Consider the following 24,424-nt stretch of genomic DNA (forward strand, 5'->3'; position numbering starts at 1 on the left):
AGCAGCATTCACAACCCATTATTTTTTTTTATTATAAATTTGTGGACAATGATTCACTACCTTTTTTGTGTCACGTCCTTGTTTGAGTAATTTCAATCTTTACTCTTCCCTTTGTTGTAGGTGTTGAGTAATTCCTATCTTTCCTATGGGTTTTTACTTGTTCTTTTTCTCTTTCTTTGGTTTTTTTTTTTACAAATGCAACAAGTGTTATGAGGCAGCGTTATTAGGTATGTACACAGGCCGGGAATTGAATATGTTAATAGGCATGTATACAAGCTGGGAATTGAATATCTAGTTCGTGCTCACTTGGAGACTTGGGATTCGTGTTGCAAGTTAGAATATATTATCAATGGGATTTAAACTTGCATTGGAGTTAATGCTATGAACCATTTTGGTTGGGTTTTTCGAAAGGATAAATTTTTTATATTTGCAAGGTTAAAAAGCCGCCACTGGTCTGGTGCAAGTTGTTCATTCTTTATGTCCGTCTCGCTGATTTTTAATTTTTTCCGTTAAGCATCGTGGGCAAATGCTGGGGTGGTAGTTTATTTTGCATGTCATAGATTCGAAATAATCTTCAGTTCTGTCAGATGTCACCATTAAAAAAAAATTGCCGTGCAAAGGAAACACATAAATTAAATCAGCTTTTAATAAAGGCCTTTACAGATTTTGGAAGATGCCTATCACTAATATTTCTACAACTAATTACAGCAAAAATTCATTTAGATTAACTCAATAGATTTGAAAATATTTGTACAATTCTTCTCAGATTCCACCTTCAGCATCACTCAATTCCCTGTGCCTCTGTTCCAAATGGTAATCACAGAGCTCAAGAAGCTGATCAGCAAGTGGTGGAATGGAAGGGTTCCGACCGTCATTGTACCTGTGCGCATTATAAGTGATCTGCCAAACATCATGCCTGAAATCCTCTCGGTTCTTGTACTCCAAGTTTCGGACCTTATCTCTGATGCTGGAGAGATCCATTGGCCGTTTGATGATGTTGAAGTAGTCGGGTGCTTCTTTCTTTGTCACAGGTTTAATGAACAAATATGAGACCTCCATGTTCTCTTTCAAACTATCTATTATACTCTGCAATATGTTGGACAAAATAACCTGCAAAAATAGCAATTCATTCATTAACATTTTAAGTCTTATACACTTTTCCTTAAATGGGAAGAAGGCAATAGAATGAAAGAGAGAATTCACAAGCCATAACAACAGTGTTACTCTAAACATGAAGAAGAATGGCATTATATAACTTTGCATGCCAGGAAAACCAGGTAAATACACAAGGTCAGGCATCCATACAAGGTTTTATTAGCAACAAACATAGAACAGGTTTAATTGTAACCGTGAACGATCACACAAAGTATAGGAATATTCTAGAAGATGGATTCATATAACTTAAGCCAGGTTTCTTGTTGCTAAATTGATGATAATGAGCTTGTGGAAAGACAATACCCTACACCATAGGCACCTTGTTTCTCAACGATCATCATCTAACTTGATACAATCATAGAATCAAACACAATATTCTCTCGAGCCTCAATTGAGGAAGTCTGTAGTTTATGTTCAAACAACAAACCCCAAAAAAAACAATTTGGCAGTTGAGCAGACGCCTTGTTTTGCACAATTTCCAATTCTTTGCTCGTAAAAATTTCCGTGAAAGTATTTAAGTCACTGCCAGAGATTTCTGACTATTCTCCTAATGAAGTATGTATGACACAGGAAGAAGTATGTGAAAAATGAAAATCTTGAATGGAAGCAAGAGTGTGGTAAAAAATGGCAAAAACATTATTCATTTCAGCATACCACCAGTGCTTCCTTTTGAACTTTCAGGTAGTGTTTATCATTAGATAACATATGGAAACAGGTCATCAAATAATTTAAAAACAAAGCATACATCTTAATATACATATACATTAAGTAGAAGAAGTGTACCTCTCCTCCTCGCCGTCGTTTCGTTGATGAAGCATATTCTGATTTTTCCAGATCAACAATAGCCCGTCGCTTTGCTGCTCGGTCCCTTTCAGGTAACCTTCTGTCATTTCTGTATGACCTATGATCCAGCAAATATTCATCCCTAAAATCATGCTTTTTCTTTTTCTTTTTTTTCTTTTTTGCCTTTTGCAGTTCCTCCTGGATAGCTCCCGCATATCTTCTATCAGAAAATCTTTGTTGTTCTTGCACACTTCTGCTCTTGTCAAGCATCCACCCACTTCTCTCTTCCTCAATCCTCACTCTCTTTCCTTTTTTATGTTCATCATCCCACATTCTTCTGTCACGCAGAGTCTCCTGCTTGACAGCCCACTGGTTTCCTTGTTGTCTTTGTCCATCAAAACTTGATAGCTCAGCTATTTTCTTCATCTTCCTGGACTCACGATCAAACCCAGAGTCGACAGACTGCTTGCTGTGCTCAGCACTAGTCGATCCTTTTGACTGCTTGATAACAATTCTTTTGTGAGATTGGTCTTTCTCAGGCAGACGTATTATTAAGGAAGATGATTTCTGTAGTTCATGCTGAGTGTCATCTGACTTCAATTTATTTGAGAATTTGATTTTATTAATCTTTCCAGATGGTTTAGGCTCCACTTCTGCATCAGCAAAATTCTGCCTATCCGAAGTCTGAGTTTCAGACAAATTCTTATCATATGATTTCTCAGGTTGGCCACATTTGAACTTGAGGGACGGGGTTTTTGCTTGAGATTTAGATCCTGTCCGCTCAACATTTTGAGCTGCTTCTGCCTGGCTTATTTTGAAAGTCCCCTTGGATGCTAACTTCATACCAGCAGTCTTGAGTTGAACTTGAGCTGCAGAGTCGGAACGATTATGTCTACCCGAGACACCTTCCAGTTCAGAAGTTTCCACATCTTCTCCGTACCTTGGGCAGTTTTTATTTGGTCCTCATGTGTCCAAGCTGAACAATCAAACGCTTTCTGTCATGAGAAGAGAAACCAAACCATTCTGGAGAGACCAATAGACTTGAAGAGCAGAATAGGACATACCTGTCCACAAGCTCCACAGACAAAACTCTCTCTTACAGGTTTGTCAGTTGGTTTCTTTTCCTTGAAAACCTACATCGAAAGAAGGCAGACAAAATTAAGCCACTTAGTAACTTCATTAGAAATCTATGGAGTAATCCGAGGCAATATCCTAAATCACATACTGTCTAATGAGACCCTCGGCATAAAAAGCAGTTCTTCAAAGTACGCATACATGTTAATACAACATCTGAGACTGAAATTGGCACCATTGAATGTGTTATTTCTTATTCACAGGCTTCTATGAAGTGACTAAAATGCAGTTTCTGTATGACAGTTAATGAGAATAGCTGCCCATACTTTTTCTTTGAATATTAATACAGCAACGAATGGTGAACCCTATCCCAGGACTAAATCTGTTTAACCAGAAGCACCTCTACATTCTATGGCACGTCGATAACCAATAATTCTTGCTACAAATAGCATAGTTTTATCTCATGATATTTAAGATATTTTCTTAAATACTAGCATATCAATTTTAGAATTTTATACTGTATGCATTCAAATAACCAAAATATTAGTCATAAGGTTATTTGTCAAATGAAAAAAATATTATTTCAATTAATGCATACAATCTTTTATCAACATATAGGAATATTATCTTATTAGATAAGCTTTTAATCATTATACCAAATTTTTTACTATGTGCTAAATTAAAATCATGGACAAATGGTGTTATTTTATCAATTTCAGAAGTATCCATCCTGGCATATTGCTAACCTCATATTAATATTAATAAATTTATTCAAATAGCATAAGCTTATCAACTAACATCAAAACAATTCAAAATTTGTAATTTCTGCAACTGTTCCAAAAACAATTACAAGGGAAAAGAACTTGATATATATATTGAGTTGCATGCAATTTCAATTACATATTATATGTAATTAATTGCAAACCTGCTGGTGTACTTTCAGCCATTAGAATGGAAAATTCTGAATGGAGAATTCTGATATGAAATATCTTATATTTCCTTCTTCTAACAACAGCTTACAAATATTGAATATAGTAAAAATCAAAATCACTAATGCCTCTAGACAGCAATGGAAAAAAACTGCACAATTGGTTGCAAAGATAAAGGTAACTGCACCATTCAATTCATACAAGGAAACAGACACAGGGTTAAGGTACCTTAAGCCCATCTTTAGCTGATGCACTTTTCTTCTTCGTTAAGAATATATCGTCATTCTTCTCATAAGCCTTCTTGCTTTTGACTTTCACAGATGCATTACTCTCGGAAAGAAACCTATCACCCTACATTTAAGCAAAAGTTCAGAGTTCAGCATTTGTTCTCTCAAGTCATATTTCAGCTCTAGGCATATCTCTTATCACTAAACATCTGTTTTCCTTTTTTTCATTGAAAACAAAACACCAAGAATACCTCATAAAAATCATGCATTGTAATTTCTTTGGAGTTGGGGGCATCAAGGTGGAGTGCATTCATCATTTGCCTAGCAACATTATTGCCTTTCTTAGTAGAGTCAGCATCCTCCACTCCCTTGGTGAGAATTATGGAATATGGTGGTGGTGGGCTTCTTCTTCTTTATCTCAGCATCATCATCTGCAATCAAATCATAAAGCGAATCATGATCTTGGAAGGACAATAATGAAGTCATTTTTTATCACTAATACAATCAACTATTTGTTCTAGGGAAATGATAATAATCAAGAGAGTTGAGTTAGCCTAGCCTTTGTTCCCAAGTCATATCTCTTTCTTTTGTTAAAGAAGAACATATTGACATCTACTCCCAACGCTCATACCCTAGTCTGGTTACATGTCACAATGAATAGCAAAGATGGCAGACCAAGGAATACAATAGGCATATGATACTGGGATGTATTCTACAAACCACCACCAGATCACTGCATGCATCCATATTCTAGATACACAGTCCATTTGATTACTTCAAAAGATTGACCAAATTGCAGTATAAAATTTTTACCATACTCTCAGTCTCAGATATGAGCTCCGAATGCATGATTCGGATGTATTATCTAACCTCAGAATTTTATTCAAATATCATATCCAAAATTGATTTAAGGAAAAAAATGCAATGAAGGAGGAACAAAAATATAAAAGCAAAATATACATTATAAAGGTAAAAACTGCATGGAAATGATGTAAGGAGGGAACTTGAGCTGTACACAGAAACATTGCCATTCCATAGGGTATGATAAATTTCAAAAGCATCTAAAAGTGAACGATACAACAAGTTATCTGCCACTCAAAAATAAGCAGAATAGCAAACTAAATATACATTAATCCAGATGCCCCTATTCAAAAAACCATCTCTCTTGAGTTACCACATGGAACACATGAGGATGAGATCATCTTTACAATATGCAAGTTCCAACAAAATCAATTGGCACAGTCTGATTGACCCTAGACTAGGAACACCCATGCACAAAAACAGAACAGTTTAAACAGAATATATAATGTGCCAAACACTTGTCCATGTAGCTTCAAATGAACCCTCAAAACATGCATCAGCTAAGGACAATGATCACCTGGGTCATATATACTCCTAAAGATACAAATGCTTGTTACCAAACTTCAGTATTAATTTAATAGAAGAAGTAAGCAAAATTTTCAATCTATCTGGGAAAAATCTAGTCAAATACATTTTATTCAAAAAAAGTGCATAATTTAAAGAGAAGACTAATAGTTCATACCATCAAGCAATTTGCGCATAACTGCAGCTTCCAATTCATCATCTTCAATTTCCTCTTCTGTTTGAGCCTGAGAAGGGCATCTCCTCATTTTAAGCCCCCTAACACCATCTGGTTTATCTCCTTTAGAATATGCATGCACTTCCTCCTCAAATTCTTCAGCATCAAGCAAATTTTCTAGATCGCCAGCAAATGAATCTAGATCACTGTTTGCTTCAGAATCACTATCGTTATCCTCACCATCAGCAGCAGTAAGACTTTGAACTTGTCGATCCCATATTTCTTGGCATTTCTCTCTAGCTTGCTGCTGAAGCTGAAGAAATGACATTCGCTGGCCACGTGCAAATTTACTGAGCGCCATTGCATCAACCTTAACCCCCGATGCAGTTTGCTCACTTGAAAGTTTGCGTACCATGGCTATCCGGTGCCACCTAGTCAACTTTTCAATCTGTTCTTCTGGCACTTTGAACTTTACGAGAACCTGTGAAAGGAAACATGGCAGATCATTTGTATTACACTTGATAACTATATAAATATATATATATATATATATATTAAAAGTCAAAGAATACTGAAAAGGATAATTCTACATGATACTTTATCATTAATCTTTTTTCCAGCATTTAAAATTTAAGAAAGGAATTAAAATTGTAATTACTTGATTAATTCATATTTCAGACTCTTCAAAGCATAAAAACTCATAGCAATCCTCAAAATGAGTTGCCTATAATTACACTTTGATGATTCCATTTTACAACTTAAGTGAACTTTCAGTATAGAGCTTACAATGACGGAGATACAAAATCCTGGCAATAGGATCTGCAAGATTTTTCAAATAAACTTATCGAATAATTACTAGGTCCCATCTGTCAAGGACAGATTCAAGACTTCAGGATGTGATTTTTGATTTCTTTCCCAATCAAGTCGCCCACATAGAACACTTGACAGCTAATGAAAAGCATACAGATTACACGATACAAAAAGTGAATACAAAATGTGAATCTGACAAAACAGAATATCTCCGTCAGTAAATGATAACTACCACCAGCTTTGTCCCATCTCCTCATTCGGATACAAACAAAATTATTTCATCAAAAGGCATTTGAAAATTAAGAAATGTATAAATAGAAATCTAAAAATGCATAGCTACCTCCCGTGCAGCATCCATGCTTAATCTGCGGAGGTCAGCATCAGTTCCAGTAACTGTTGAACCTCCTCGTGCAGCAGCAGCTTTCTTTTTCACCATTGCACCTGAAATTGGTGCCTTGGGAGACACACGGACATAACTAAATCCCAAACCACGACCAGACGGATCACCAACACCAGTTATCTCCAAGCGTTCGAGATTTTCTCGATCCTGCAAGAAGGGGGAAAAGCAGCCATTGCAACAGCATTAAGAAATAGGTTGTAAAAGCAATAAGAATAGGTAAAAGATTTCAATAAGGAAAATGAAAAAAATCAGTTACAAACACCAGGCAGATCAGACAATTAAGTCAGGACCACCGAAGTCAAGCACATGACATTGAGAAATTCCATTATAAATAAACCACACTAGCAGAGCCATTATATAGCAATTAAAGAATAACAAAATGAAGGAATATCAATTGTGTGCCTATGCATCCACAGACTATACAATGCCTAAAATTCTTTTTATTGAACCATTTCCAGTATAAGTTTCAATTTGAGGCAGCTACATTGAAGATGAGATTGGTTGTTGTTGATAGAGCAATTAAAGACAGCTACATGCTGAAAAAATATATCTATGCTTGGTTTATCTATGTTTGGACTAACAGCTTGTACATTGAAGATAATCTTTTCTTACAAAACATCGAGGCAAATAATTCAAACTATAAATACTGTACTAAAATACTCGAAATGCTCTGATAAGTATGGTGTGATTGACCTTTATGAATATTTATCTTCATTTAATTTCAAAAGTCATCCATCTTTCTTCAGTTTAGTGTCTTAGAGTCTAAAAACGTTCCACTATATTGGTAACCAAAAAGACCCATAGCCCAACACTCTCATAAGAGGAATTTTTATGAAATATCCACTTTCTACTAAGTAAGAAAGAAAAACAAAAACAATAAAAAAAACTCAGGTTTTCACAGAATATGCTTTATTAATGAAAAAACCATTTATCCTTTGAAAAGAGCAAGAAAGTAGACAAACACAATCTGAATTTTTTAGGGCTCGCCAATTGGTTTTCATCATTAAAGCAATAACCTTTCACAGTTGTTACTTGTAGCAAAACCTATACCACCAATTTGAGAAGAACAAAAACTCTGCAATTCATTCTTCTAATATTATATTTAGTTGTTAGAGGAATACTTGATTTGTGCAAGCAACAAAATTGCTACTAAGATTCCATGAAGTGATCAGCAGCTCCCTCTCAATGTGTGATGCAGCAGCCAGGGCAATGGCTTCATCAGGAAGCTGGTTCATTGCAGAGGAAAGTCCAACAGGGTGAGTAAGCCTACTGATACCCAAGTGTTTGAGCCGGTAAAGCCCCACTTGCATACTCTCATAAGAACAAACCTGATAACAAAATAAACAAAACACATTTTCAAATAAAAAAATAAGTAGCCACAATCAGACGATAGATAAATACCTTCAAGAGAGACATACACCATTGGAAAATCTCAAAAACATTTATGCAATAAAAACTTAAGGAAAATGGAAATAAATATATATCTTTCTCCTGAAGCCTACCAATCTTTTCAATGCTTCAATTGAGACATAACATGCCATTATGATAAATTGAAATTATTGAAAGCACCTTCCAATCGAGTTAAATGAAACAAATGGACAACTACCACAGAATTTATTTGAAAAAAACAACAACAACAACAACAACAACAACAACAACAACAACAAATCAGTTAGTAAAATCACATCTTACATTCTTGCATTGTCACACAAGATTAAGCCTACTAATCCGAGGGAGGAGAAATCATCTCGAGAGGCACTAGATGTATCAGAAACAACAAATGCAGTACCCAACATTATACATGATGTTTCAATGGCAACAAATTGGAAACTTACACTCTCTGGAGTCATCATTCTCCTCAATTCCTCTTCCGATGGAATACGAAAATCCCTTCTCTTCACCCATAACAAATGGCCATTTGCACCTCTCTAGAGAATTCACAAGTCAGTATGCCTTAAATAAAAACAATGAATATAAAAATCTATAAAATACAATAAGTCAAAAGTAAACTAAAACAAAAAAAGACACCACTTAGCAGGTAATTCAAGGATGGCTAACAACACTGCTAACCTTAAAATCTGCACACTGTTTCAATCGCTTTCTTACAAAAGCATCAGTCAGACCAGGAAATTGCATAGCCAACTCATCTGCTCGAATGTAAGGAATGGAACCAGGCTTCTCTTTGGCCCGGAACTCACGGTAGACGTGGGCAAGCATCCTATTGACAAGATATGTCTGAACATTTTTTGTCCCAGGAGAAAGAACTTCCATATGAGGTTCCTAGACAGAATAATGATGGTGAGGTTATTGCCCTAATGTAAAATATAATCAAAATAACAGCAATAACACCTTGCACATTTTCACATCGCTTCTAACCTTAAAGTGAAAAAATTCAACATTAGCATATCATTTCAGCAAAAATAACATTATCAGGGAAAAAATAGGCCACAACTACAACACATGCATATATTGGTTTAAATAAGTTAGCTTAAAGTATATTCACTTCAATATGGTGTCTTGGAAACTCCAAAGCACAAACTTTATATTCAGATAATTCAAATATCTTTACAATAGGGTTTCCAAGGTCACATCAATTACTAACCCCTTGCCTCAGAAGCAATGCCTTCAAAAACAATTTTTCTTCTGTACACTTTCTACTGATTTGGGGGATGGATTGAGATTTAGGTGTAATTCTAAGAAGACACCTCACATATAAACCGCAAACTTTAAAAACATCTAGTTCTGTTGTATATGATTCACGACAGCTGGAAACAACATTCTTAAGTATCACAGTTTGTGTTGAGTTCTAAAGCACTAGCTCAAGAATGAGAAACTGTCCTTCAAGGATTCAAATAACAGAGATATTGAAAGCACGGACTATTAGGCAAATGATAATAGGAGAGATTTCGAAGGTATTGGTGGAATTTACATATTTCAATGCAAATCTAGTCAGCAGCAATTTGATAAGCTCAACTCAAGGATGAGTTCAGAACAGCCAATACAGCTGACATGAGACAAAAAGCATCCAAATTATCTATTGTCCGGAATACAAGGGATTGTTTGATTCACATTAGTGAAGTGGTGGAAGGGATGAAGTCACACTTCCGCGAAACGCCCAATTTTACTTAGAGGTGTGATTTTTACTGTTTGGTAAATCAATGAGGTATAAAATATAAGTGACACTTCAATCACTTTTTGTAATTTGAATGACGAAATGATGTACAAAACTGAAATGTGATCACCACTGTATTTGCCTATAATTTCATCAAAAATTTAAATTTATAAAAAAATATTTGGTAAAAATTGCATATCTACTTAACAAAAAGTTGTATTTGCATATAAATCCAGTCAAAAATATAATTGGGTACACTCCACAAACCTCAACTTTTGCATAATAAGCATTAGTAAAAATGGTTTTGTGGTATCTAAAACTGAAATACCTAAAGAATCCATCTATGATTATCTTAGCTGTTGTTGAAGCTCTTCTATGCTTTCATTAGCGAATGGACTAAATGGGAGATTTCACAAGAGACGAGTGTTGATGATCTTGTGAACCACCTTCAGCAATTGGGATTGGATTAGATGAGCTTGATGATTTCACTATTGAATGCATACCATGCAAATCTCTTTCTTTCTTCTTCTTCCTTTTTTTTTTTTGGTGGATATGTGAATGGTATACACGCAAATACATTATTTACAAGGATATATACATAACTTTCAACTTTTCAGGGGTACCATTTATTTAGGAGTTGATTATACAGAGTGTTTGAATTTGCTCTAAAATGGAACTTCCGTCTATTCAATTGAATTTGACTAAGCCCAACTTGTACTAAATTTTGAAGTCAAAACAAAGAAGTTACTTTGGTGAAACCAACACTCCAGAGCCTACGGAAGCCACCCACTTTTCACCTTGGTGGTTTCACTTACATTAAATCATCAAAGTTTTTAGGATTCAACAAATCAAGAAACTGGAAAAAGAGATGTAGCAGGCAAACTGGCAGAAATATTTAGGAGCATAACATTATAATAAAAAAAATGCCACGCATAAAAGAAAATTGAATAAAAAATTATTATATCTGTAAGAAAAAGGTTAAAGATATAATATCTTTAATGCCATGCTAGGGTGACACTTACTTGTTGTCCAACAACATATGATTTGTCTATCCGTCGAAGAGAAAGTGTTCCTTTTGCTGAACGAACCAGAATATAGTCTGTAGATGATAACTTGTGCTGGAACACAGGTGCACGATACATATTTGTTTCAATACATGACTGACTGCAACCAGGACCAATATCTCCGAGAAAAGGAGATTTGTCAGCTGGGTCAAGGGTGAGCAAACTGCCCATGCCATGGTTACCGTTTCGCAAACTTGACAAGGTCTGATCACCAGATGCAAACTTTTGATAATAAGTGCAGAGTCTAGCTCCCATACCAGCATTTCCTAAAAGTAAAGGTCTCTCCTCACAATACCTACGCATCAAATTTATAATTACTAGAAATCATGAAATATGTCACAATATGGAAAGAAGCATCCCAGCCATCAATACTTTTCAGCAATTTACAGCATATTCCACTGATCCACATGGAGAGTGGATGATCAACAACATTCAAATTACGATGCATGCATGAAGTTATTGTCTCTAGAAGTAAAGACATCAAACACAAGAAAGAAGAGAATTGATTTAAAGTGGAAAAGGCAGTGGTCAGGAATAGGAAATGAACTTCAGAGAATAAATCGAGTTATCAACAATGAAAAACAAGTATTTCCCAGTCCATGCCTGAAGCAGTTAACGCAGATTCAAGAAGCTAACTGATCTTTCCATAATTACATAATAAGGCTCCTGCTAATGGAATACCACAATGTCACAAATTAGGAATGCCCTCAGATTGTTGTCCATGTCATGATAGCAAAAAAGCATAAAAAGATAAAAGACATTAGGAGAAAACATCTTAACGATGAACCGACGCATCAGACAAAGGAAATAATCACGAACCAAACAGCTAAAAATCATTTGAGTTAGCAAGAATTCTAGTTTGATGATAAATGATTGATTATAATTTTTTAATTTCAAGAACATTTGCGGCACTTACTCCATTAGGAAGACATGTCCATCTTTAACAGAAAGATCAGACTTTTTCTTAAATGCCCCAGGAGGTCGCAAAGGCTTATTTTCACCCGGTAACTTTTGAGCCTTAGGCCATAGATGAATCTTTGTCCGCACAACATGAAGTACAGAATTAGGCTGCACATTTTGTGTGGCTAGAGACTTGTCATCCTCAAGTTCCTTTCCAGAATATATTATTTTCACCTTCTCAGTTGATCGGAATTCTGCACCAGAAGCATAGGAGTATTTGTCACTCTTTCAACATGCAAATAATACTGCCATGTGGAATTAGTACCAACAACAATTAAACATATGGACAAATAGCATCCTTAATTAATGAGAATATGTGCAACTCCAATGTAAGCTAATTCAAATAACAAAGCCAACAGAAAAGGAACAACAAAACTCACGCACAGAAGCTTAATCATAAAAAAGAAAAAGTTACATCAAGGGAAACAGCTGACCTAATTTTTTGGAAGCTTTTGACTTAACAGATGACAGAGTTTCGCCTGCTTCAACATGAAGTTTAATTCCTTTCCCTCCCAAACTTAGCAATATGATCTTCATTGTTCCATGGGAACCTAGTGTTCGATGTGACTTCGCAAAAGCTGAATTTTCATGAGGATACCAACGTGCCTTCGGCCTATGAAAATTGGCAATTTCCTTACTGCGAGAAATTGGAAGATAATAGAAAAAATTCTGGTCAATTTCATAAGGAGAATCGGAAAGTGATGCAGAATAATATAATAAAACAGTGAATAAGAAAAAGCATGGAACCATGTCAAGAAATAGACTATTCTCATCCCACAAACAGGTAACAACTAAAGTTTTGTGCACCAGAAGCAGAAAATTCAAAGCAGTGCTAGCAAGTATTATTAATAAAACAAGTATAGCATGTACCCATGAATTTGTTTACTATGTATATACAAGTGATTGCACTCTTGTCGGAGTTCAATATAATATCTATAAAGTATACCCTAATTTTCATTGTTTAAGATGTGCCTTGGGATTAATGTAACTTCCATTAGATTCTTCACTTCAACCAATCAGAAGTTTTTGCTCCCACCGCAACATCAGACTACTATATGACATTCCAGCAGCCATCATGACAAGTCCATACTCGGATACCTCATCAACCATCCGTATTTACCATCACTCTTAAACTAAGATACATCATGACTCCAATACAAGGAACACTTTTTTCCATCTCTCATGTGTCTTCACATTAAATCAGAATTGCACTATCCAAGTTATGGCTCCAACTTCAAAACCTTAAATTCTATATCACTATAAACTCAGAAGTAACCTAGTTAAACTCACACTCACCATATTTCTCACTTTCTATCTTGCTACCACTCACCATCTACTTTACTACCTCTACACCTTTCAACAAATAGAAATATATTAAAGGTGTGCATTGAGGTTTGTCTGTGTGGAACAAGCAATGCATCCAAAGGATGGAGGGGATAAGGGTTTTCAGTTGGAGTCATAGTACACAGGATGAAGGCAAACATAATGTCGTTGATAGTGTGATGAAGGGGTAATTAGTCAAGTGGAGATAGCTGATGTAGGGATCAGTCAACCGGAGAGAAAGAATGAAAAAATAATATAGGGTACTCGAAATGGCTTTGGAGCATATGATCCATCAAATTAGACAACGTTGGTACATCAAAGTGGAGATAGTGTATGGGGTAGGCAAGCCGCAGAAATGAGAATAGGAGGCAATCAGATGTAATAACAACAAAGACTTAGGAAGGAAGAACGAACAGGGTTCTCAAATTAGTTTGAAGTTTGTAAACAATACAAGTTCACTTTGTTATTCTTAATCAGCTGAACACAAACCAGATTCTAAGTTCAAATTCAATCCAAATAAACTCAAACTTATAATGATTCATTCAAATTGTATCTGAAATATTTCATATTTATAAAATACAGTATGCTAAAATATAATTAGGTGATGAACATATAAATTTGAGTTAATATTTCTTGAATTAGATTTTTAATATTCCTATTCACATGAAGAATATTTTGGTTTGTGGAGATAGTGTGGTTTTCTTTTTCATTTTGTTTAATATGACTTGAAATTTCATTAATGAATGAAAAGGTCATATACGTGACTTTTTATTGTGAAATTGAATGAAATCATATATTTTTCAACTAGAACATTTTATAACTATTTCAAAAATGAACTTGTACCAGTCGTAGGAGCAGTTGTGAAATCGAATAAAATCAATATGGCTTAACCAGATAGACACTTTACCACATGCCATAGAAATAACAAAACAAGAAAAAAGAAACTGGTGGGCTTACTTGCTCAACTTGGGCTTCATGGTTTGAAGTTTCAAAGCAGGTACTGAATGCATGACCTTGATTCCGTGTGAGACACGCTTTTTATTGTGCGATTTTGCTTGTTGAGAAGTCTTACGGTTTGAATAGTATTTGTCATTAGAGATATTAAATCGACCAACAGACGCCATTCCCTGGCTATGAAGATCAATGCAGTCTCCTGTTGAAGTTTTTGAAGGACGAGTGATTAACATGGCACCTGCATGAGAAAGAAGATGCTCACTGTGCTTATTGTCTAAAACTTCAAACAGCATTTGGTCATCCTGAAGATCAAGAATAAGCTTTGGTTTTGGAATAGATTCCTCTGGGTCCCAGATAACTTGGTCCAACCAGGAGCCTTCCAAAAAGTCCTTGTTCATCAATGAGAGCCGGTCAAAACGCTCCAAGACATTTTGATTAGGACATTCCGCACTCCCATCTTCTGTCCTTAATTGAGTCTTCTTAAAAGAAGATTCTAATCTCACTAATTGAGGTTGATAACTTCCTTCAGAAGGTCGAAGATAGGTTGCTGGTGACGGGTTTAAAGAGCCAAATGAATCCACTAAAACAGGATCATTAGCTATACCATCGTCCTTCTCAACCAGCTGAACATTATATCGATCAGATTCACCTAGGTCAGCATCATTAGGTTCATCCTCATGCTCAGATATCACACAGCTTGCTGCACTAGCAGAAGGGGGTGAATTCCCCCAAAGTATTCTATCTTCCCAGTCATCCTGATCAAGAGGATAAAAGTTAGGACAGAAGGAAGACAATTGCACTGTAGTTGTTTCAGTGCTAGTGAGGTCTTTCATTGGTTGAGCACATATGCACAAGTCTGTTGTATCCTTATCAGCATCTGACGCTGCCTCTTCAACATCACCATCACCATCAACTAAAGCTGATCTAAGATTCCTGGTAGCAAGTATATCGCTTGATGCTAGCTCTCAGAAAAGCTTCCTCATCTTCTTCAAACAAGTCACCAAAATCCATCTTCTTGACCCGCTCTGTAACAAAATCAGAGACCATGAAATTTCCAAGCATACAAAATAAAAGAAAGCCATTATCTGCTAAGTGGAACAGGAGAGGAATCCTTCAAATAAAAATTAACAAACTTAAACTAGCAGGTACTGATTTGATATCCATTACAGAAAATCATGTCTAATAGAATACAGAAGCACACACAATACTGGATGCAACAAATAAGTCATAGGAGGATAGAGAATAAGGTCTACTTGAGATAATCAGTTTTGCAAAACTACGCAAAAAATGAAAAAAACTAAAACAAAGATATCAGATTCTTGAGCACAAATATTGAGACAACTTATATGATGGAAGTGCTCTATATTATCCCAAAAAAAGCTGCACTTAAGTCCTTATGTAATTAGTCTCATAACCACATAAATCATTAGAAAGCACTAAAATTTACAGCTCTGTCATCATTAGCACTCAAATTAGTGGGGAGCCTCAAGTTCAATGCCTATGCATTGTCATGACCCATACGAACATAATTGGAATAGACAAGCAGTATAAGGATCTGCTATAGCATAAGAAAGTTGACAATATCACAGACCTCTACTCAAAAAATGTCTGCGATGTTCCTTCTTCTCAGCTCTTTTCAAGGGCTCATGAACACCAAAAATCTCAGAGAACCTCAAAATCGACATTCCATCCTCTACACACAACACAGGAAGCGAAATCTCACGTCTTGAATCAGCCTGGTCTTGCGCAGAGACAGAATGTACCTATCATATCAATGACAATAAGTGGGACCATGCATACAAATAGTTTGCATGGTCACATAATAAAACTTCAGAAATCAGCTTAGAACTCATTAGTTCAACCATCAAAGAAAAAAAAATTAGGCAACGAATAAACATATATATATATATATATTTCTCGTAACAAGAAAATATAGAATTGGGAGTCTAGACTACTCTACATAGTTAATGACCTAACATAAATGCCAAATAATGTAAAAAATGGGCAATATAAATTCTTTTTTATGTGGGTCATATCAAAACAGAAGTTTGATAATTAAATTTTATTACAGTAAATACAACAGTCAGAGACCATAATGCTAGTACAAGATCATAGTAGACATAAATCATCTGTTATTCAAGAGAATAATTTATTGTACCCTTGAATATCTTTTTTTAGGGTATTTACTGATGAGTGAGCTTCAAGAACCCCTCTCATTTAAGCACATAATTCCTGAAGATAAAAATATATTCTACCATGGTCATGGAGTAGAAAAATAAATATATAAGTAGCAGTCACTTGTAACAAATTAATCTCAACAGATCTCACAGATTTTGATGATTTCGCACAGAATTGCAAGATTCCACTAAATGGCAAATTTTAACCCCATGGAGTCAACCTGACAGAAAATGGTACACACTATCTAAAGAAAAAAATGTATTCTCCAAATAAAGCAAGTAAATTACCTGAAAATCTTCCAACTCAAAGGACATATGTTCAGCATCTGCGGACTCAGTAGGTGCAATGTCATCAGGAGCCACACCTTTCACAGGGACTAAATCCTCCTGAGGGCCTGAAAATAATGCAAAATGGTCCCACATAAACAACACTAAGTCAAATAGCTACTGTAAAGAATAAGATGTTGAGGCAACATAGCATTTTTATAATTTAATAACTGTTTAAAATAATTGCAATGATTTATTCTGAGTAAAATAACCAAATTAACCATGTAAGCAAAACGAGTAAAAATAATGATAATTGCAGTTTACTGTTGTTTTCATCTTCAGAAGAAAGCCTTCAAAGCTCAGATTTCTGAAGGCTTTATCTGAATATGTTAACCCAAGAACTGACACCATCAGTAGGTCAATTACTACTGACAAGTTAGCAAACTAGAAACTATGCTGGGGATGAAGACTATGCCGCAAATATTATTAACCCAAAATCTCATGCCCTCAATATGTTACTGAGGGTTAAGCAAGCTACCGACTACACCATGGATGTTAATCCATTACAGAAAACCAGTAACACATTAAGATTCTGTTTAAGAAAAAATTTACTAAACTGATGATAAAATAGTTTGGTTTCAAACTAAACACATCTGGAAACAGTCTGAGTTCAACATAATATTAAACTGATTAAGTATTCTACAGGATCTGTTCCTTTTTTCTTCCCTAAAGATCCTCCAAAAACATTGACAATACCTTACACGATTCAGAACAATGCCAAAGTAAATGAAAGCTGCAGGTATAAGAGATCTTGTGAATATATAATATAAATAGACTGATTAAAAGATGAGAAATAGAAATAAAAGTACTTTATATAACCTGCAGATGAAGGTTCAACATATCCAGCTACGGCATCTTCCTTGACAAGTTCCTCATCCTCATCATAGTTTTCCTCATCAAACACTGAATCCTTTTGATTCAAAATAGCTACAGTAGTATCTGACAAAAAGTAGTTCCCCTTTGGCAGCAAGTGATCTTCTTCAGTAGCGGATTGTGTTTCTGGGCCATCATACTGTTCATCAATGTCTTCATAGTCAACAGCATCTTCAGCCTTCTCATCATAATCTAAGGGGATGTATTAGAACCAGTGAGATTTAAACCAAAAAAATTATTTTCAAGTAGTCTGCCCAACAAAGTAACAGTATAGAGAATTGCATATAAACAAGTAATTGAGGTACACAGTACAAGAACAGATCACAGTATACATAGGTGATGCTGCATGCATGTATTTGTGTCAAAGAACAAGGGCATCTCTGAGCTAAGAGAACACAGCAATAAACTAATGACAAATAAGAAAAATGACAACCATAGTGAACCAAAATAAAAATAAATCACTTAGAAAGAAAAGCCAAATAAAAAAATAAAGAAAATGAGGGCGAGAAACCATCTCCTTAACCTATTTCCAAATATCTGATGATCTCAGTGAGCAAATAATAAGATGAACTAGAGAGATGCACAATAAAGTCATATAAGATCCAGCTCTGCTAAATTGGGTAATGACAAGACTCTCAAAATTTGTTTTGGACAATAATCAGCAGGTAACATATAAACTTCACAAACTAAAATTTTTTTTAATCATCAGAACTAAATAAAATAAAGAGGTAGAATGAGATGAAACTTGAAAAGGCAAAAAAAGAATATTGGAGACGACACAAGATAGTTCAAAAAGCTCTAAGAATTGATGGCAAATTACTCGTGGAAGAAAAACAAATGCTATATTTAAGAATATACAGAAATGGCCTAAAACTCCACACTTCTATTTGCCAAATTATGTCTTGATGCACGTTCAAGTTTGTCTTTAATTCATATGAATGACAACAGCAAAACTGATAAAATAGAAACAGAGCAAATATGCACATTTTGAGATGGACAAAATGGCAACTTATGGATAACATATGGTTGACTGATAGAGGCCTATGAACACTTGACAAATTATATAACGAGTACCAATTAAGCCTTTGAATTGCAGATAAACAAGGACGGTAATTGGTAATTTATTAAATAGTTTCCCAAGTGTAACATGCATCAAACAAACCAGAAAAATTATAAGAATATCAAAACAGCTTAACCAGAAGAAGAATTGTGTGGAAGTAACAGTATTGGAATATCAATAACCACAAGAATGAACTAGAAGCAACAACTTAGCCAAATATTTGTGCTTCATTAAGCAGTAGTGTATGAATATGATAAGCTGTCACTCAATTTTTTTTTTAATCATGTGCACAAATACAATTAACATCCAACTCTCAAGATGAATGGTAAATTCAGTAGACAGGCCACACCTTGTTCAGAAATGTCTGTTGGTGCTGGAGATGACTTTGTCAACTACAATTAAGAGACCAAAGAGGCACATTAGAATATGCAAGACAATTGCTTCTACATCTCTCAAACAAGGTTGATAATGATCAAGGGCATAGGTTTAAAGACAAAAAAGGAAATGTAATCAAGATACTCATACATCAATATCCGTAAGAGAAGGGCCCAGCTTGTCAGCCAAAGCAGCAAGATGCTCCTTTGCATCCTGAGAAACAAAAATAAAAAATTTTGTAGGAATGAAGAAAAGACTTCTTAAACCCTAACTCTGAGGTAATAGTAATCTCAAACATGAAGCCATACAAGAACACAATAGTTACTCCATCTGACCAAGAGATATTGTTATGAAATACATATAGCTCGTCAGTCGATCAAAGATAAGATATAGAGCTACACAACAAACAGTAAAAAAATAAAACTACCAAATTAGTTAAATAGAATAATAAGGAAATAATTAAGGGAAAAACAACCAGCAGAAAAAAGTGTAGGAACTAGAAACTATCAGATGTACATAAAATGAATGCAAATAAGGCACAAGCACTAATAAATACACAAGACTAGAAGAAGAAAGAACATCCTAGTATCAAGAAATCTTAAAAAAGACCCCTAACCAAGCACATGATTGGGTCTACAAACTCTACAACATCACACATCACATACACATTAAGCAGTCTCCCAGAATATAAGCTGACTAGCATGCCCAATTTACAGCCAATAGCTCCCATCAATTGCAAGAGCATAGTAATTATATTATGCATCATTTGAATGTATTCTAGAATGAATTCTATATCGAATTGTTATGGATAAGAATGTACACAAGAAGGGCAACAATTATTTAGGCCTTTTCCTGTGTTTCTCTGGGAAAAAAAAACCTGTTCATAAACAGAAGAAAATCCCAGAAAAATGGCGACAACCCCTTTTATTATCTTTTTTTTAAAAAAAAAAAAATAGCTTTGTGCACTTTTGCCCTATTATGAATAACTCCCTCATAACCATAGAATTATTCACTATTTTGAACTTTTTTCTATACTCATCCAATGAATATTACAAGACTTCTCATCATATGAAAGAATAGTTCAATAATTTTATTGCAAATGAAGCTGACAACCAAAAGTTTATTTAAGATAAATTCTGTGCATACGCAAATCAAAACAGTGAAGAATGCAAAATAGAGGGCTTAGAATTATAAACTGAAATCTGAGAAAAAAAATATATCATAAAGGGAAAGAGGCTACCTCATCAAGGTAGTCAACATCAAGACCACCAGAGCAATCAACATTGCCAAACATAAACCCTAAAAGTCGATTTCCACCACCAGCCTCATCATAATCTTCCTCGTATTCTGCCAAGTCACAAGTTCAATAGGCAATATTCTTAATGGTACAAGATTAAGATAAGTACAAAAAGAACATAATGTTCACATGATTATTATGCTGTTGAATCAAATGCAATTGGCTGATGATAATATCTACATCAGGGGAGATAGGAAAGTGTTATAGCAATTCATGAAAACCAAACTTAGAAACCAAACTCAACTCTAGAAGGAGAACACCCAAGTCTATCAACATTAAAGCTAGCCCATAATAGTCATTTCACTAATTTGTTATAAAGCAATTGTTACCTTCTTATTCAGACATTTACTATCTTATGCACATTTTGATAATCTGGAATATAATGTATTAGATTTATTATGCAGAAACCCCCTGACGAGAAGGGAAAGAATTTCACTGGTGAAGTTTCCAAAAAGAGTATCACAAGAATTCATAAGAAGAATCCACTGTGGAACAATGATGGTTTCAGATTTTAAGGTAGCAAGATATAAATGTTGGGTTATTGAAAGGACATAATTTTCAAAGCTTAAATTTCCCAAAAATATATATATATAAAAACAACTTAACTTTTCAGAAATCTAATGCGCTAGATAAACTATATGAAGTGAGAAACCAACCTTCATCACGCCCATCTGATGATGCAGCACTTGAAGCTTCCTCCATGCCACCAGGAGGAAGTGGCCCTGGACGACAAAAAATGTTTATGCCCCACTTATTAACTCAGTTAATCAAAATTTCATGCTCCTATTTATCCAAGAAAGCGCATCCAGTACAAAGTTTATGCCTACCTATTTAAGTTATGTTTTCAATTTAGTTTCATGAGCAAGTATGATTCAGATCTCCACAAGGAAAAATTTGCAAATGGTTTAACTTCAAATAATGTTTTCTACTCCATAGTGATGCGAGAAACAGCGAATAACATCAATAACAGTAGCTCAGAGAAAAACAAAAAGTCTCAGGAAAGACAACAAATATGACACTACAAGCTTACTCAATACTCCAAAAAAGGAAAAAGTAAATAACATGAAAATAGGCTTCACTCTATCTCTTATCTTAACAATGCTGCCAATTATCCTTTAAATTCAATAATGAAAGAATGAATAACAAACCCCTCCGACCCATTTAGCTTTTCAACTATAAAATGAAAAGCATAAAATCACAACCCCCGTGCATTTTATTTTCATCCCACCACCTCGCAGGTGACCATTAAACCTTAATATTAAAATTACAGCAAGTTAGAGCCTTTTAACAGTAGCAATCACCGGACTCATCCTCTCGCACCTAAATTGATGCAACGATTCAATATAGGTACAAAAAAAAATTTGCACACTGTACATTTTAAGCAACTAACAACACTCAAAATCGAGTTGATTGGAGCCGAGTGGCAAGAAATCATAAATTTCCAAAAAATTCTGTTGGCCAAGAAGTAAGAACCCTAATGCCCGTTTCAAGTAGATGTTTAAATACAAATCAAACTAACATAAATTAAAAATGAAAAATTTTAAGAAATAAATCCACCAAGAAGACCTCTGCTTTGATGAAATTCAATTAATATTCTTGAACTTCAACTCCCAACTTGCGCTTCTTCCTCTCCTCTGTCTTCAATAAGAATCTCTCGGGAATTCCTTTCTCTCTAATGTTTCCTTTGATTTTCTCCTATTTTTTCACTGGGTTTTCATCACTGTTTGCGCCAACCCAACACAAATCTTCAACAAATCCGAACGTGCTACTCTCCCAACCCTAACCTCAAAATCCCTAAAATCCCATATCAATCAACCAATTCAAAAAAAAACCCAAAAAATCCCAAATCAATTAACCAAACAAAGTGAAAAATCATGAAGGGGTTCCAAGACCTAATCTTGATTCTTTGACGGAGCGAATTTGGAGCAGTAGTGCTAATGAGACGCCATGGTGACGGTTGTGCTTTCAACCGCGCGTTGATCTTTGGCCGCCGATGGTTCTTCGTGGAGAAATCACGGGAAGAGAGACGATGAAGATAAGAGAGAGAGAGAGAGAGAGAGAGAGAGAAGGGAGTGGGGAGACGCCTCAAGACCCCCGATTTGAGGTTTTTGCTTGCCGCCCCCTGGAAAAAAAAATAAATTACTTGCCGCGCCTAATATTTTAGGAAATAATGACATAAAAACCCTTTAATTCTTAAAAAAACCCTTTGTTTTTTCCCCTTTATTTATTTATATTTTGAAATATTAAATTAAAAACACTCCAATGTTATAACTTATAAATTTTATTTTATTAATTTTTTTAATGTATATCTCTGATCATTCTTCTAGTTACTAGTATATTTTTATTAAATTTTGCTATTGCTGGGACATTCATCAACAAAATTTAATGTTATGTATATCTTTAAATTTTTTTGTATATATCTCTTTAAAAAAGGTTCTATTTAAAATTAATTAATTTTTTTTATAAAAACGACAATCATCATCACATTATGATACGGGATTTAAATATCTATAATTGAGATCCATTATCATTGAGTTTAAACAAAATTTAGATCTATCTGTATTATTCACTTTCTTATACATAATAAACTACATGCTTTTTATCGACCAACTTTTGTTTAATATTAAGAGCGATTTTATTATTATTTTTTTAAAACTATTTTAATATTTTGTTTAATTTTTTTTAATTAAATATGAGAAAAATTTAAAGATATAAATTAGGAGTAATTTTAGAATGATAACAAATTTTTTATAAAAATTCATGAAATATTTAAATTTATTAATACGCTGAGATTCGATTATTACAGCTGATATGAGCTAAACAAAAAAATTTTTAAAAAAAGAAAAAAAGTAATAAATAAATCAACGGCCAGGATTGATGTTTATCGAGAAACCCTAGATCTTGAAAGCATGGAACCCTCGCAGCCACCACGCCTCTTCTTCTCTCCAACCCTCGTCACCTCCGCGCGAGCTCTCCTCCACCTCTCCCAAAACCCTCATCACCTCCGCACGCAGAGCCTCACAAAGCCCCTCCCTCGAACCCTCTCAGCTGCCGCCTCTCTCATCATGCGCAGCACCCCTCTTCTTCTCTCCAGCGCTCCACCTCTCATCACCTCCGTTTCATCCTCCTACGAGCCTCATGCCGGCGAAGATCTCGACCCGAACCTCTGCAACCCAAGATTAGGCGAAGCTTCGCCACCAAAAATCTAGCTCGGCCGTGTCCAGGCGTGTCGAGAGGTGTCCAATCATATTAAAGTGTGTCCGATACGGTGTCCGACCGACCGTATCCGTGTCGGACACCGGCACCACGACACCGGTACGTCGTCGTTGGCGGTTTTTGCCGTGTCCGTGCTTCCCAGGTTATAGAGCATGCTAATTGAGAATTTGTAGCATTTGTTACAAGTTTCTTTTATTATCTTTACCAATCTACTGAGTAGTGATCATGTGCATGAGTTCTTTTATTACCTTTATATTAATCTATTTGAATTTTAGATTTTGTTATTGTTCTTTGTCAAATATTTATTAGTATGCGGCCTCAATCATTTTGTTAGGAGGATAACCAGGGTATAGAGCATGCTAATTGAAAAGTTGTAGCATTTGTTACAAGTTTCTTTTTTTATCTTTACCAATCTACTTAGCAGTGATTATATTAATCTATGTGAATCTTAGATTTTGTTATTGTTCTTTGTCAAATATTTATTAGTATGTGGCCCCAATCTACTTAGCAGTGATTATATTAATCTATGTGAATTTTAGATTTTGTTATTGTTCTTTGTCAAATATTTATTAGTATGCGGCCTCAATCATTTTGTTAGGAGGATAACCAGGGTATAGGTCATGCTAATTGAAAAGTTGTAGCATTTGTTACAAGTTTCTTTTTTTATCTTTACCAATCTACTTAGTAGTGATTATATTAATCTATGTGAATCTTAGATTTTGTTATTGTTCTTTGTCAAATATTTATTAGTATGTGGCCTCAATCATT

At 34.9% G+C, this 24,424-nt stretch overlaps 1 protein-coding gene across 1 annotated transcript; it reads right to left on the minus strand.

Annotated features, from left to right (window-relative positions):
* Positions 1-628: 628 nt before the first annotated feature.
* LOC120276199 (transcription initiation factor TFIID subunit 1-like) lies at positions 629-22,550 on the minus strand. The gene is given in 26 exon segments (XM_039282924.1): positions 629-1,110; positions 1,939-2,895; positions 2,897-2,914; positions 3,003-3,071; positions 4,170-4,292; positions 4,420-4,489; positions 4,524-4,599; positions 5,712-6,189; positions 6,859-7,065; positions 8,040-8,246; positions 8,754-8,846; positions 8,989-9,198; positions 11,053-11,389; positions 12,011-12,248; positions 12,489-12,691; positions 14,335-15,264; positions 15,326-15,356; positions 15,923-16,094; positions 16,797-16,903; positions 17,655-17,900; positions 19,118-19,160; positions 19,294-19,356; positions 20,384-20,490; positions 21,097-21,162; positions 22,007-22,234; positions 22,333-22,550. Coding segments are annotated over 24 exon segments (5,379 nt in total). The 5' UTR covers positions 21,143-21,162; positions 22,007-22,234; positions 22,333-22,550; the 3' UTR covers positions 629-762.
* Positions 22,551-24,424: the final 1,874 nt, after the last annotated feature.

Source organism: Dioscorea cayenensis, chromosome 14 (assembly GCF_009730915.1).
Source record: "Dioscorea cayenensis subsp. rotundata cultivar TDr96_F1 chromosome 14, TDr96_F1_v2_PseudoChromosome.rev07_lg8_w22 25.fasta, whole genome shotgun sequence".
Taxonomy (NCBI): domain Eukaryota; kingdom Viridiplantae; phylum Streptophyta; class Magnoliopsida; order Dioscoreales; family Dioscoreaceae; genus Dioscorea; species Dioscorea cayenensis.